At 36.3% G+C, this 16,971-nt stretch overlaps 1 protein-coding gene and 1 long non-coding RNA gene across 4 annotated transcripts in view; one reads left to right on the top strand and one right to left on the bottom strand.

The window, feature by feature from the left end:
* The window catches only part of LOC134665869 (uncharacterized), a 451,632-nt gene that overhangs the window by 11,245 nt on the left and 423,416 nt on the right, over window positions 1-16,971 (bottom strand). The gene's annotated exons all lie outside the window — the stretch shown is intronic.
* The window catches only part of LOC134665852 (very long chain fatty acid elongase 6), a 62,401-nt gene that overhangs the window by 16,464 nt on the left and 28,966 nt on the right, over window positions 1-16,971 (top strand). For both annotated transcript variants that reach the window (XM_063522885.1, XM_063522884.1), the window contains exon 2: window positions 8,630-8,767. In XM_063522885.1, coding sequence (XP_063378955.1) covers window positions 8,630-8,767 — 138 coding nt within the window. The remainder of the gene's footprint in view (window positions 1-8,629; window positions 8,768-16,971) is intronic.

Here is a 16,971-nt window from a genome sequence, read left to right as displayed (position 1 = left end):
GTGACAAACAAAAGGTTAATTGCATTTTCTTTACATTTCTATGATGCACATGTTCGATCTGCAGTAAGAGTGGTTTGCCCGTTTGCCACATCACATGTTTTATTATGGCTATAGAGAGTAGTGTTACAGGACAACTTTTTTCGGTATATAATGGAATGTAGTTTTACTATTTCCTATTAAGCTGTGTCAATACACTAGACGTGTTTATGTTGAATTAGAAAAAATAGACATATTTTTAAGCTATAAAAATTTGCTGATAGAGCAAAAAGAGTCCAATGATGTTCTTATAATGTTGCATAAATTTTCATAACAACAGAGAACATAATAATGGGAAATAAAGCTATTTTCCTTTTAAAATCTGTATTAAAATATATACTAACATCACTAGCTAATATCATAAAAATATAACGGCGTTCCCAACACCGACTAAAATTCATAGGACAAACAAGAACCAGATTATAAACCAAAATTTAAAACAAAAACTTGACAGGGCAAGTGTTAAACCGGTCGAAAATTAGCGTCAATGTTTAAGTAGGTATGCCGACATAATTAATAAAAACTTATGTCACCCACGGTGCCTTTGGCTCTTAATGGCTCCTCTACACGATGGGCAAGTGATATCGCTGTCTCATTCTACCGCATGGCTGCGTCCCTTGGAGTAGCTGGCGTTGGCCCATCGTGTAGAGGAGCCATAACATTGTAGACATAATATTCCATAGGTCCGGTGTTGTGTACATTCTACTGTAAAAATATTTAATTAACACTTGACTGTACTGTACTATTGTTACCAAAATATCAGCCTATACGATCGGACGAACTGGGACGAACGGACGGCGCAGGACCCTTTTGGCACTTTTCGCGAAACGCTAATATAATAGGTACCATTAATACCTATAGCCACAGATCATATAGGATAATTCGCTAGTAACTGGCCGGTTTTAGTAACTGGCCGCCCTAAACTAAAAATGAATTCTATTCACCTATATATGATTCAGTTTAGTATAACAGTTACTGGCGAATTACCCTAATACTAGTACTATAGGTTTGTAAATGACAATCCCGTATAACATCGCGGTGAACGTAACGTCCATTGATACGCCTTACGTAAACATCAGACTAGAACCGTGACGGTGTCTGCTCCCCGCTCATTAGCGTTAAATAGCTGGGAAACGAAAGTGCCCACTCATCAGCACTGTAATTACTAAAGCGGAAAACACTCGCAATGCTAATTGCCAGACTGTCAAATAAGCACATTATTTGATTGCGGGACACTTAGTCTGTCTAGCCAACCATAGTTTCCCCTAAAATCTTGAAAGCATTCAATAAGCTATGTCTTAATTACGGAAGTACGAGTAATATGTGTGTTTTGATTTGAATATACAGCTGATATAGATAGCTAGAAGGTCACACTACGCAAACTGAAATAAGGTGCCTTAAGTTTTTATTACATTAAGGCAAAAAATTTACGTAATCAAATAGCTTGTTTTTCCAGAAAATCCTGCAAAACCGGTTAGATTAACTGCTACGAGTTCTGATCAAGGATGTATCAGATGTGCGGTTTATTAACATCTAATAGGCATACAGATCGTTGTGACGCACGTGACGGAATTTCCAAACAGCAGCATTTGATAGATGGGATATAGGGGGTAATGCAAGACAATAAGCAATAACAGTTTTGAAAGATTCACGGTTAGTCTCACTAGACTTATATCGACCGGGATATAACAAGATGCATGTAACTGCGTCGAAATATCGGGAGATCGAAAACAATACAAAAGGTAATCACGGTTCATATCCCGGTCGATATAAGTCCAATAAGCAATAACGTAAATTTGTAGATTTGAATTTATACAACTAAAATAGGTATGTAAATGATTTCAATCCTAAATATATAGTTGGGTGCGACAGCTGCGTTTTTCTATCACAATGGTCTCGAATATGTTACTAGACTGTTAAATATATTTAACTTTTTGCTATTGTAACCAGCTTATTTAACTCGAAATCTGTTTTAGTTAGTGTATTAACTCGCAATAAGGCAAAACAATCGATATCGATTTGGGGTATCCTATTCATCCCACAATCACGTAGTATCAGAATTTTCATTGATTAGTCCAATAAATTGTCTATTATGTCGACATGACCAGATTAAATTCTGGACACTCGACTCGGCCTCTAGGCCTGTGGGGCAGCTTGCTTTGGGGGCAGGGAAGCGTGCCAAACGTGCTCGAGCTTAAGTTACGTAACATTGCAGATCAGATGCGGGGCTCCATTTTAGAGAAAATCCAAGAGACCTGTTTACTACGAGTTTTGGATACTTTCAATTTCTGAACCAGTCAGTCAATTGCTGCCATCGGTTCGCGATTGTTTAAAGATTAAATAAAATTGATTGAAAATTAATTCAGTTCATATTATTGCAATCAGGATTAATATTTTAGAATAGCAGAATGGTCGTATGATAGGATTTGCCTCGAACTAATTAACGTTAAGCCAAAAATGCTCCCGTCAGGCCGGGGTATGTTTAAGCTACTTACTCCACAACTATAATTTAACGTAGGTAGAGTTAGACCAAGATAAGTCTGCAACGATTTTGATAGCACACGCAGTGCAAGTGTTATTTTTAACGTCAATTTTCTATGAAATTATGACGTATAACACTTGCACGTCATAGGCTATCAATATCGTTGCAGACTTTTCGTGGTCTAATCTAAAGAGTTAGGGTCATTAAGATATTCAAAAACTTGTAGGTATTAGTAATGTACGCCATTTTTCACACCTGCCCATGTAAATTTTTAGTGCGTCAATTTGTTGTGTCATTGACATGATTAACAGGAGATACTCGTATTAAGTATTATGTTGTCATTGCTTTTTAACTGGTTTCAAAAAGGTGGAGGTTCTGAATTCGTCGCGTTCTTTTTTTGTAGTTGATGGTTCAAATTGATTTTGTTTTAAAGGGTTTATATATTGGTATATGTATTTCGTCCCAATGTCCAACAAGTCAGGATCTGATGATGAGATCTTGATTGAGATTATATTTCCCTAGGCACGCCTTTTGAGTGTTTATTTAAGCAAATGCTCTCGGGAAGTACCATTTTGAAATGGAACTGTCTGAAGAGTATTTATTTATTTAATTTTTATTAAAAAAAGTATAAAACGATGGCATATTACTACCTATAGGTTTGTTTTTGAAAACTCGGGTCTTTTTTATTGAAATAAAATATTATACACGTTCAAATTATTTTTTAAATAGTTTATTATATAATCTGTGTAATGCAAGAAGTATCCTATTATCGTCAACTACTTTATTACCGTATTTACGACCGTGTCAATAATTAGCGAAATAGCGAGGAAATAACCTACAAAACTGGTTCTCTGGCGGTTGTCAGGGTGCTGTTCCAGTAATCAGACGGCCGTAGGCAAGCGACTCTTCCGACCAGCATAAAACCGCTCTCCGATTACAGTGATTACGCCTAGTCATAATGGATCATGTAGCACTGGTTTGCCTTGCCTGTTCTTTGGTAGGCAATAGTAGTAGTACAATATGGTTGTACATCGTCAGGGGCACTGGGACAAGGCTTTGCCGGCAATCATCGTTTACCTGTCTCATATCCGACATTTCCAACAATAACTTAAATAATTTAAGTATTCGATTGCCTGTAACGACATACCATGTAATGCACATATTACTTTAGGGGTCATCCATTAATTACATCACACGTTTAGGGGGAGGGAGGGGGTCCAGAAAATGTGACATATTGTGACATGGGGGAGGGGGGAGACACAAACTTTGTGACGTCACTTTAACTTAATCAGTAACCGAAAATTTATTTAAATTATTTTATTAGCTATACATTTAAATAACAAGTTTTTAAAACGATAATCGTTTTTATTCGTTTAATTTTCTTTCCTAAGCAGTTTTGGGTTATAAAATTGCTAATATATATAGCGTCAAAATATTTTGATAAAATATTAATAATACTTAGGTACTTAATTCGATTTGGCGATTTCGTAAAAATATGTGACGTCACACTAGCGGGGAGGGGTTTGCCAAATGTGACCAAGTGTGACAAGGAGGGGGGAGGGGTCAAAAAACCTAGAAATTCGTGTGACGTAATTAATGGATGACCCCTTATGGTGAATAAATAAAATGAAATGAAATAACCACAGTGTATAGTTCGTTTTTTTAGCATTAGAAAAAAATAATCTTGATGTGTCTTTTAATTGAAAAACACATTTTAAAAATAAGTTATGGCAAATATGTAACATTTATGACTCTAATACGATCATTTATATTCTTCTGCTTTCATAAGTAATAGTTATTGATTTTTAAAAAGCGTTTTTCAATTAAAAGACATGTCAAGATCGCTTACCTTCTCTCAAGTTCTTTCTAATGCTAAAAAAACGAACTATAGATTAAGTACGTAAATAAATTACATATACGTCCAGTAAATTCACTTATTCCTAAACAAAACCAGTAGGTACCAGTTAGGTATGTAATGTAATGCCATACGATCAATAAAATCGATTATAGATTTAGATTTTCTTTATTTCAAGATGAAAATTACACTGTAAATTTGCTACATTCAAAATTACAGTCAAAATTATGTTTATCTTCTCATCATGATCGTAAAATATACATTATATGTATATTATAATAAAAAATATTAAGATTAATTGTGTCTCCCAATAAGGGTCTTCTAAATAAAATATGTAGCTAGAACATTATTATATTTATTCATTGAACTAAATACAATACAAGGAATAGAAGGTAGAGAATGTCTTTAGGCATTAAGTCTGCCATTTGTACATTTTATTTGTATTTTGTGCAACAAAGATTAAATCAATAAATAAATGCAAAGTACAAATGGCAGACTAAATCGCACTCTTTATTAACAAAACTGTCCTTTAGCGGCTTTAGCTACTGGCCGCGTAGCCAACATGCCTATCGCTTACGCTACGTCTTACGTAGGCGAACAACGCGCGAACGCGGCGCGGCGCGGCGCGGCGAAAGCGGCCGCCGCCGCGCCGCGCCGCCTGACATTCGCGTGCAAATCGCGCCGCACCGCGTTCGCAACGAGATCGCTTACGTAGGACACTTCTATGGGCATCAAAGGATTGATTTCGCCGCGCCGCGCCGCGCCGCGTTCGCGCGTTGTTCGCCTACGTAAGACGTAGCGTTACGCTCCGTAGCGATCGAAACGCAACTGTCACCGTCGCACTAATATGAAAGAGTGATAGAGAGACACAAAGCGTTTCGTTGTCGAAGCGATAGCGAATTACACCTTGGCTAGGCCGGCTGTTGCGCCTGAAATTCGTGTGCCACTCGAGGGTCAACGGCCTACGCACGTAATGGGTAATGACAGCCTAATCCGCGCGGCTTCAGGTTACAGGCCGTTGACTTCGGGCACCTAAGTACGGAAATTACAAACTTATATGTTTCACGAAAAGTTCACGCGAGGCTCTTAGAATTTATCGTCGGAACGTAAGAAACGTGATTGAAACACAAACTTTAGTATTATCAGGCGTGGCTCACTCCGCGATTTCGTCGCTTTGCTACAGGTAGCTAAAAGTACATCCGTTCCACACCAATTTTGTTGGCTAGCCATAAGCCGCGCGTGGCGCTGTCGCCACCTAGCCTAGTACTATTATTTATTCTGTGGTATTATCCCATTTTCGCGCAGTGGCGTTAAATCCGGTTTTCTTATATATGTACATTTTATACCCCACTTGCGTCAATATCTTTTTCATTGACATTCAGATTCAGACAACCTTGAACTTTGTTAGCACGAAGCATTAGTTAACTATTCAAATTCCATCATCCATCAATTGCGCGCTGACTCTTAAGGTGTCACATGACAAAATATTACTTACTTTATATTTTGGGCAGCGTTTTCATTTTTACATTTAGGGAACAAATTCCGACGAGAAATTTGAGCAGTTGTATACTTCCACACTTTTACATTGATATTGATATGGCGCATCACACTTTTCCTCCAAACCAAACCTTACCAAAGAAACTCATCGGTACTTGTGTAACGCTAATCTTCGGTTGCCTTTTGTATCAACATATGGAAATAATTATGTTTATCTTTAAAAAAATATGTTTGACACGTTTGACAATATAATATTCGTTCGTTTCATGTCGCAACAAGTGGTTTGTGCTGTTCCACTAGATAATATTCATGAACATATTCATACTTAGCGTCACTTGCACCATCCCATACTAACCCAGGGTTGACCCGTTAAACCGTTAACTCAGTGTCAAATTGTACTGGTAACCATGGTAACTCCAGGTTTAGCCGGTTAACCCCGGTTAGTGGGATGGTGCAACTGGCGCTTACAGGCAATCAAATTTCAGCCAACAGCACCAGATTATTTAATCAAATGATTAGATAATGTCAATCTTTACTTCGTTTCTTCTAAGATAAGTTCAAGATATAAAATTTTGTCGTTGCAAAATTTTGTATAGATAAACATGGACATATTACTTTTTATATTCTATTTATTCTACCTTTTATTTATTTTTTTAACGACAAGCCATTTTGCTGATAAAGTTTACGATCTAAGGTTGCCACATTTACAGCGTTGATGTAATAGCATTTCTTTCTAACTAGACTCATAATAATAGTGATAACGATAAGAAGTAAGGAAAGGACCCATTAGTTTATGAATCGTAGTATAAATTGATTGACACACAAAGGAAGTAATTAATTTATGGGATTAATTTTTAAAGTGCTACAATTGGATTATTCCATTTCATATTACGTATCACCTGACTCACACTTCGATTAGATATCTACTATTGATATCTAATCTCTTTTCAGGAAACGTTAAAAATGTAACGCAATCCTATTCATTTTCTATGTACAAGATATTGAGGTATACTAGCCTTTGCTCGTTACTTCGGTCGCGTAGAAGTGGTCGACCTAGAACCTTTACGTCCACGCTAGGCTGCATTTTTTACCTTCCTCATTTACACGGTTAACATACCGATGCATTGTCACGTCGCTCCGGTGTATGAGCGTGATAGCGGCATGCACGTATACAGCGATGTCCCGCTTGCATACCGGAGCGACGTGCGAAAGATATGAGGAGGGTAGTAGAGGTAGATAGAGTCAGGGATAGGTTAGGGAAGTCTCGGGAGTTGATCTCTGGATAAAAATAATCATATAAATCCCTAAGTTACTTTGTTTATAAATGTTATACTATATAATATATTAGGTATATCAAAATTTCACCCAAATCTGTTAAGCTGTTTTTGTGTTATTGAGAAATATTCGCGTTATTTTAACTATAAAAGTTATTTCATATAATTCTATATCACTATCCTAATGATCACAATATAATATTCGGTAATAGTTCGTAGTTTCCTCTACATAATGGAAACGTTAACCTGTATAAAAACGCAAATAAAAAACCAAACATATACTACCAAGAAATCAAATAAAAAACTTCCAATGATGTAAAAAAGTTATCTACCTGTTTAACATACGAACTTTTGGCCCAGAATGACGCAAATCGCTTGAAGTTATTTGCCCTTCTACTGAGAATTCGTTGTGCGAACGCACTAAATCTAATTATAAATTTGTAAATGTCATTGTTTATTATTTAAAAATGTTGTCTACTCGTTCTCATATTAATGTTATTTTAATATGTACATATGTACTTATTTATGCTTCGGAGCTTGGTTCCACTCGGCAACACGTTGATAACATAAGATATGTGCGACAACTTAATCTCTGAAGTAGCTCAGGGTATGGTTTGATAAAAATTACTGCAGTAAAATGGGGTCCTACTTTGATCCCCTGTGACTAATAATTATGCTCCAAGTCTGAAAAATTATTTAAATAACATATTCATCACCTTATAAAAGAAAGTCCCCCGCCGCGTCTGTCTGTTTGTGTGTTTGTATGTTCGCGATAAACTCAAAAACTGCTGAACGGATTTTCATGCGGTGTTCACCTATCGATAGAGTGATTCTTGAGGAAGGTTTATGTGTATAATTTGTTAACGGTTTGTGTAACCCGTGCGGTATGTTATTTTATGTTAAATGAATATACTGAGGTGAACGAAAATAAATATTAATTTCCTTACTTAGGAAGCTAATGACCATTTTACATAATTTACAAATGTGGGAATACAGCAAACACTTAACATTGTTATGTCGCTCATTAAGTCATCACCATCAGTGTCATCACCTCTTGCAATACCCAAGAACGTTTCACACGCACGATCAATCAAAATCGTACTTGTAGTATTCTTGAAAATATTGATCAAATATATTCTACATATTATTTATAATATCACTACACCTTATAAAACAAAGTCCCCCGCCGCGTCTGTCTGTTTGTATGTTCGCGATAAACTCAAAAACTACTGATTTTCATGCGGATTTCATCTATCAATAAATAGAGTGATTCTTGAGGAAGGTTTTAGGGTGTATAATTTGCTAACCCGTGCGAACCTAATACAACATTGCATCAAACAAACCCGTCCTGTTGGACAACAACCTAGTAGTTTTGGGCTGCTGAAATATTCCAACTTAAGGTACAACAACATTAACATATCATATTTTCATTAATACGAAGATTTAATAGTCAGTGTTTATAATGATTATGTGTTATATTATCAGATTCGAGCTGACGCGGACGCTGATCGTATGGAACAGCGCGCTCGCGGCGTTCAGCATCATGGGCGCGTGCCGGACACTGCCGGAGTTCATCCACGTGCTACGGAACTATGGGATCTACCACTCCGTATGTGTTCCGAGGTAAGTGACGACAGGAACCGCGTTCGCGAATGCATAAATAATAATAAATAACATAGTAGACGCGTAGTTTCTGGCAATAAAACACTTTACATCAGGGTAGAGGGGTTAGAAGAAAAATCTCCAACGCAGCCGAGTCTGGTATGCTGCCGGATCAGGAGAGGTGAGGAGAAAAGAGATGAGGATTACCTTCACCTCTGACAAACAAGTCTTCATGATAACGAAAGATCTTTCCTTTCAAAGTTCATTTCGATCCTAAACAAGCTTAATAAAATAGAATAGATGAAGCATGATAAAACAAAGGGGCCCTGTAATTGGGTAGGGAGTGGAGCGAATTACTGAAGCCTATTATGGATTGAGTTGTAATTAAATGATTCTCCAGGGGACAGTCTTACACAAAGCGACCTAGACCAAACTAGGGTTTCACTAAAACCAAACTAGGGTTCTATCTAAGTAATAATCATTTGATAATTACATTTATGACTTAGAAGCAGTTTGGTTTTATTACACACAAACACAAAATAAAAACTACGCTAGTTTTTTTACACCCGATCATCACGGGCCACATAAATAATTGCTCCGAACAGATAAACAATTTTTGATCTAATGCTGTGCGGATATGATGGTCGTTCTTGTCTACGTGACAGCGTGATAAAACGGTGTCCGTCACTTTCAATCCCATGGTGTTAACAAGTGACAGTTGTTTTATCACGTGGATAAAGATGGATAAAGCTATCCATAATACGCCGGCTGGACTTATAAATCTTAACAATGTTGAGTTCTATCACAATCGGCTAGTGACTCGTAGACAATGTCAAGTATTTGATAATAGTTGGCTTATCTTTATATGTTATCGATCCTGCGGGCGCAGCACGGTTCCATTTTTATCGACTATCACTAAGCGCGTCCCTTTCGCACTTACATACTTGTTAGAACGTGACAGGCATGGTGACAAGCGATAAAAAGGTTACCGTGCTAAGCCGCCTGGTCCGCACTGCTGTTTTACATATGCGTATCATTACACGATCGTAGAATACGATGTGACGTCATATACTTAGATATGATGGTCTTAACCACTACTAATACCACCCCACTATCCCAACCCGACTTGTAACTTTGTATTTTTTTTTGTATTTCTTAATCCCACCATCGTATTTTATTATATACATACTAATACAACCTTTGTTCAACCTTACCTTATGTGGTGCCAATACGGTTTTTTCCTACCATCTTTTTATAAACAGATTTACAGTTTATTCTTAAAGTTCCAAAAATAACTCTTATTTTAAATTAAACTCGTGGTCGGGTACTTCGTCCTCTTGCTTTTTTAACCTTTTCGCATACATCAGTGACGCAATGTTTTCCCAGCGCGTCCTTCGCTGGATTCTAGAAGTACATAACTACCTAAGTAGGAGGGTTCGATAAACTTTTTCTGACTCAGTCTCGTGTTCGGAGCTTCTCACGTATCTATCGGATATATTCTGGAGGGGATATTATAATCGCTGATCTATATAGTTCGTTTTTTTAGCGTTAGAAATAAGGTAAACAATCTTGATGTGTCTTTTAATTGAAAAACACATTTTAACAATAAGTTTTCGGCAAATATTAACAATTATGAATGTAATACGATCATTTATATTCTTCTGCTTTCAAAAGTAATAGTTACTGATTTTTACAAAGCGTTTTTCAATTAAAAGACATGTCAAGATCGCTTACCTTCTTGCAAGTTCTTTCTAATGCTAAAAAAAACGAACTATAGGAAAGACGTAAAAGCGCGCTCTTAAAAGTGACAGGCATTGCTTATAGTCTGGGGCCACAGGATATTGACAAATGTAAATAAGGTTTTTTCTTTTATATAAATATTCCTATGTTTATTCTTCGATTCCGTATAATCGTTACTGATATCGAGGTCACAATTACACTACCTCTTAGATTTATAAGTGGTCTAACGTGGGTCTATAGTTCATTATTTTTAGCATAAGAAATAAGGTAAACAATCTTGATATGTCTTTTAATTGAAAAACACGTTTTAAAAATAAGTCATGGCAAATATGTAGTAATTATGAATCTAATACGATCATTTATATTCTTCTGCTTTCATAAGTAATAGTTACTGATTTAGCATTTTTTGCCATTAAAAGATATGTCAAGATCGCTTAACTTCTTTCTAATGCTAAAAAAAACTAACTATAACTAAGGCGCTGGGTGTCACGTATTACGTCGGTATTCCACACTCGTCTGTCTAATGTTATTCAGGCGGTGTACTGCGAAAGTGCCGACCCAATTGTTTGGTGTAATTTTTTTGTTACATTATATTTGATTCGTTGTCGCTTTCATTTTATGAGGATGTATATTATACTCAATCATTTTGCAGGTAGATTTTATTTTGTAGAGGTGTTCTAAAACATACATTATTATTAAAAAAATAGGAGGAAGTATCTTTCCGTTTGACAAGGGCCATGGACTTTGGCAAGGAATAATTATATTTTTCGTTATCTTATATATGTTCCTGAAAATTACCTGAAAGTTTTTTTTGCTTAAGTAGATTACTTGTAAACATTGTAGCTTGTAGCGTAGTGACACCAGTGACATAAGAGTGACGCACAAGCTTTTAACTTCGTTCCGTTCTTCGTTCTTTCGTGTTTATTTTCTTGGTGATTTTATTTTTAGTTACATTACGTTAATAAATTTGGCTGTTTTGAAGAGCTCCATATTCTGGGCGTGATAAATACAAAATCACAAACCGCCCCAAAAAAATTTAATTATGTAATTTTGAATAAATGTACCTATGTAATTTTTAGTTGAGTTGCGAAAATACTATATTTTTTCGTAACTCAGTGGAAGATTTTTGCGGCGGTGAAATTCCTTCGTATGTGTAATTTTATTGTAGTAATATACAGGGTGCCGCGTTCAGTATGGACTATGGATCAAACGACGCTGCATTGGTTTTCAATTTTGATCCACATTGAACGCAATATGCGTCCTGCTATCCTGCTAAGCGGGTTTTAAGAATTTCACCTTTAAACAAAAAACGTTGTTACGTCACATTCGTTTAACATACTTATTGATGATTGGATGAAACAGATGAATATAGCGCAACCAGTGACAAGCTGTGAATTGTCAGGCTAACAAATACCAGGACTAATTAAAAAAAATATTAATTAAAAATGCCCGTGCATCCTTTTAATGTCAGTCGCTGAATTGTCACTAAATAACTCATTAAGTTACTGTAATGCCGGCTACACACGTAACTATAAATCGTAGCGATTAAACTGTGCAGTCCGATTTGCGCAGTTTTATCTACCGCGCGTGTGTATGACAAATCGTTGTCGATTATCGTAACTCCGTTTACTAAACAGGCATGATGTGCTCAGCTCAACTGATTTCAAATTCATGCTAAATCTAGAATGTACCTTTTGGCATTTTACGCCGATGCCTAAAAATTAATTTGATGTCTCTACGTCATTGCATTGCATTATAAGACCTGATGTTTTGAATATTGCTCAACCACTTGCTCTTTAACGTTAGTACCATGACTTAATAACGTATTTACGTGTAGGTAAGTAAAGTGTCATTCTATAGAACTTGCTAACTATGTAAACAAACCGCCATATTGAAATTGTCACTGTATGATGATTTCAGTATGGCGGTTTGTTTGCATAGTTAGCAAGTTCCATTGAATGGCACATTAGGTATTCTTTTAAATTTGACTTTATTGCAGGAGAATAAATTTCCATACCTACATCAAAATGTGTTAATTTATTGGGATTACATACTAACTTTTGTTGACTTGGCCAAACGTGAAGTGACGAACGATGACGGGTTTATAATAGAAACCTTGTCTGGTTTCTGAAAAAAGTAGCGTCACGTGAACGTGGCACAATCATAACAACAAACACAAGTTCAAATAGGTATGGTACAAAGTCTAGGTATTGGGAAACGGGTAATTATGACACATGTGATAATTTAATCTAAGTAAGTATAGGATTTCAGTAACAAAAACAACGACATTATTGGCAAGCGAACACAAAATAAACACACGGAAAAAAATTAAAAAGAATTAAAATTGCATTAACGTTTAATGTTTTAAGCATTTCCATATGAGCCTATCGAACAAAGCAGTAAATTTTTCTGTTCGTACTTCGTACGTTACGTACCTACGTACATTTGTTTATATTTAATATATTATAGTAGTTCATCTTAATAAAATCACTTTAATGTGTGCTCAATAGATCATATTTTTTTCAGTGCATTGTTTGATCTGCCATTAATGTGCCTAAGTTCTCTAAACATGAGAATAAATAATGAAGTTGACCATTTTTTATCTGCCACTACGAACATGGAAATTGTAAATCAAACGTCAGACATTGGAATAAATAACGGAGTTGACTTGATTTATATTTTACCTCAATGTAGAAAAATGTTTAAATTGAACATTTTAATGTCTCGATAATACAAATGGCATTATATTATACAGATACAGAGAAATCATAATCTAACTCTAGAGAATGAACCCCCTGAATTCCAGAGGCCTTTATAAAGAACAAATTCTAACATTTATTTTCAACTTTTATTAAACAAGAGAAGGTTCAAAATCCAAAAACAAAACAAAAGCTTCTGAGATCCATGGCGGCTATTTACCAGTGCATCGCTCTCACACATGTGCCTGCAACCAATACGACTAATCGCGATATGCCATGAGCGCATGCGACAGTTGCCCCCGCAGCATTGATTCACTTGCACCCCCATTCAGCTGGGTCATTCACGAGCTCCGTAACCCCCCTCTCTACCCCCCGTAACTAAGAGGCGACTAGCAACTTCGCTTTTTGGCTGAAACTTGAAAATTCTCTACATTCATTGATCATCTCATAATTTGACATCTGTGTAACGGCTCCTCTACACGATGGGCCAACGCCGGCCACTCCAAGGGACGCAGCCATGCGGTAGAATGAGATAGCAATATCACTTGCTCCCTCTAACGCACAAATGCGTCCCTTGGAGTGGCCGGCGTTGGCCCGTCGTGTAGAGGAGCCATGACATGAATAGGTACGTGAATCGGGCCATCGGGCACGTATGAGCCAAGTTTACAAATGATAAATGATGGTTTCTATATATATTTATATTAAAGTGTAATGTTTGTATTTAGACATAATTGACTAAATTAAATATTATAGCTCCACCGTTTTAATTATTTCTGTGGTATTTTATTGGTATATGTAAAGCCTGACAACAGTTTATTTGACCCTCGCCATTTTGCGGATTTTCAATGGTACTAATTTCTTTTACTGGCAACAAGTACTCTTTGACAACGAACGTTGGATGTCATCGAATGTCACCGATGTAAACAAATAGAAAATATCTACGAATATATTCAAATATAAACGGTTTTATTACAAAACTGCCAAAAAAAGATTCCAAAGATGCAAAAAAAATTGTAGTGAATGCAATCAAATACATACAGCTTAAAAAAACGAAGGATTCATAGCATTCCAATAAACAATGTTTTAAAGTTGGTTGTTGACATGACCGGTATTGAAGTTTTATAGTGCGGTTGTATTGAACTGGTTATCGTATCGTATAGGAAGTAACTCAAGAAAATTGGAGCAATTACTGTGACCATGTTAAAAAAAAAATAAGACGATTATAGGAATAAAGGTCCTATAATCGATTCCTATAATCGTATTGGAGACTGAACGTTTTATAATCGAGGTTGGTGGTTCTGAAAGTGACACAACATCTGATGAAAATCAGACTTAGACCTAGTCAGAAAACGGAGAATATATAAATATTGAATATTTAGAATCAGATTTTGACGAATAGGTAAATTGAAAGAGCCGAATTCTCTGTAAGCAATGTTTCTGACATTATACGAGTATCAACATGAAGCCAATGCCCACTACCCCAACTATACATGACGTACGCACATTATTGCCATACGTAAGCTGTTTGCAGCGACACTATCTCAGGGTTAAATAAACTGTTGTCAGGCTTTAATAGATGTATAAGTGTTAGGGTAAGTATCTTGGTGGTCGGTATCGATGTCGGTCATGGAAATGCAGGGTGATATTGCGCGATACCTTACCCTTAGGGCTCGGTTACACGCACCGAGTAGAGTGGCGAGACAGTAAAACGAAGTATGGAATTTTTACTCGGCCGAGTAACAATTTCATACTTCGTTTTACTGTCTCGCCACTCTACTCGGTACGTGCGATCCTGGCATTATAGACGAGTATTTAATATTGTCCGATAAATCACCGATAAATCACGTTAAGTACCACGGAACCCGTCGTGCGTAAATATGACAAGCGCTAAGCCGGTTTCTAATACGTATATTAGCTAAATGGAATTAATTGGTGTGGCGAACCGGCGCGGCGACGCGACCTTTCGAGGTCACGCAAGGCTGATGTCAGTCATAAACAAATGAAATTAATCTTTGCTCATAAACATACAATAATCTGCATACACACATACACACATAATACACATATTAACGGGTATATTCATGTACATATTAACGGGTTAGAAACATTATTAATGTTTATTAGCGGATAATTCCCATACATTTCACATAATTGAGTTATTCAAATGAACAAAAAAAAATCGACAAGGAAATAATAATCGACCTACAAATTAAGTTAAAAGCTTGTTCGTCGTTCTCATGTTACCGTATACGCTACTATGTTTACAAGTAATCTACTTAAGCATAAAACAACTTTCAGTCAATTTGACGAACATGTAGCTAACGAAAAATATAATAATACATATATATAATATAATAATTCCTTGTCAAAGACCGTGCTGGCAAGCGGAAACTTCCTCGTCAAGTTTTTAAATTAAAAAGGTTCTATTACCGATCTGCCGTCGGAAAGTGTCCAAAATTTCCAAATCGAAAATTTTATTATATATTTACTATTTGCTTTTAAACTTATTTGTACATAAAAAAGTAGGTAAAACAAGCGGGCTTGATGCACATAGGCATTATCTACTCTACCAACCTTAAGGCGAAACAAAAATGCATGAAGGTGGGCAGTGAGAAAAACGGAATCTTCTCATATTTTTCTATGAGGATCGAAATTTTTCATCAAAATTTCCGTAAACTTCTCCAATGTTTTTGAAATCTTTACGTAACTTGCACATTTCTACGATTGATTACTTGAAATTGGGAATTATTTTCCCTTCCTATCTATCGCATATACCGGTGGAGACAGCTTTGCTTACCTTGCCCCTCAACACATTCCCCTCCACCTCCACCTTCACTTTGTACTCTTTCTTCCACGTGCTCCAATCTAAAGTTCTAAACCGGTCTTTTCACATGCGTCAAGTTCGTATTGTCTCTTTCATTGAAGTCTACTGAGCTTCAATTCTATAGGACCTGAATATCCTTATTCACTTATACCTACATGTTTTAGTTTATACGGCTATCATACTGGGAATATGACTTCCGCAGAGGATCCTTTTTCCTCTTACATAACATAACGTTCGGTTGGCTGTCAGCCAAATCAGACACTGGTTAAATTCACTCCGTTTCATCCTCGGGGATTTAGAGTAAAAGGATTGACGGATTGCCTATAGAATAGACATTTGAAAAGAGTAAAAGACCGAAAGTGACATAAAAACGGCTATAAGTAGAAGAAATATTATTGTTTTAATAGGTACTTCCCTCGTCATAATCCAGCAACATAAAAACTAGTTTGATGTATTCAAAAGGTACTTAAAAACACAATAGAGTACGTAGCGGCCCCCTTTTTTAAATACCTGTCGTTAAATTTAAATAATCACGATTATTTAGCAGTGGCGCTAGTGTGCACGATTGCACGTTGATGGGCTCTAAAATGATAAATGACCCATTCAAAAAGAATTAAACACTCTCTTTAGGTAACAATTGTAACAGTTTCTCTTTCGCTATCGCAAGTCAGCTGTCAGTCAAGGCATAATAGAACTAGAGCTAAATCTAGACCACGATGCTCTCAATATAGCATTCACTTCTGATATTTAAAAACTGTGCCAGAGTCAGGACAGAGATGTACTTATAATGCAATAAAAAGTTTTGAATACTCGTACCTAAGACCCATGTTCTGATTCTGATTCTGAATGACGTAAATAGGGGCTTTAAGATACCTATCACGTTTCCAGGAATTTATTTACTGACCTTGAATGTGCATTGAAAACTCTATTTTTTTCCTAACCTGCTAAGTTTTGATTAATTG

Source organism: Cydia fagiglandana, chromosome 7, assembly GCF_963556715.1.
Source record: "Cydia fagiglandana chromosome 7, ilCydFagi1.1, whole genome shotgun sequence".
NCBI lineage: Eukaryota > Metazoa > Arthropoda > Insecta > Lepidoptera > Tortricidae > Cydia > Cydia fagiglandana.
Note: the sequence above shows the minus strand (reverse complement) of the source record. Positions and strands in the feature narration are given on the sequence as shown.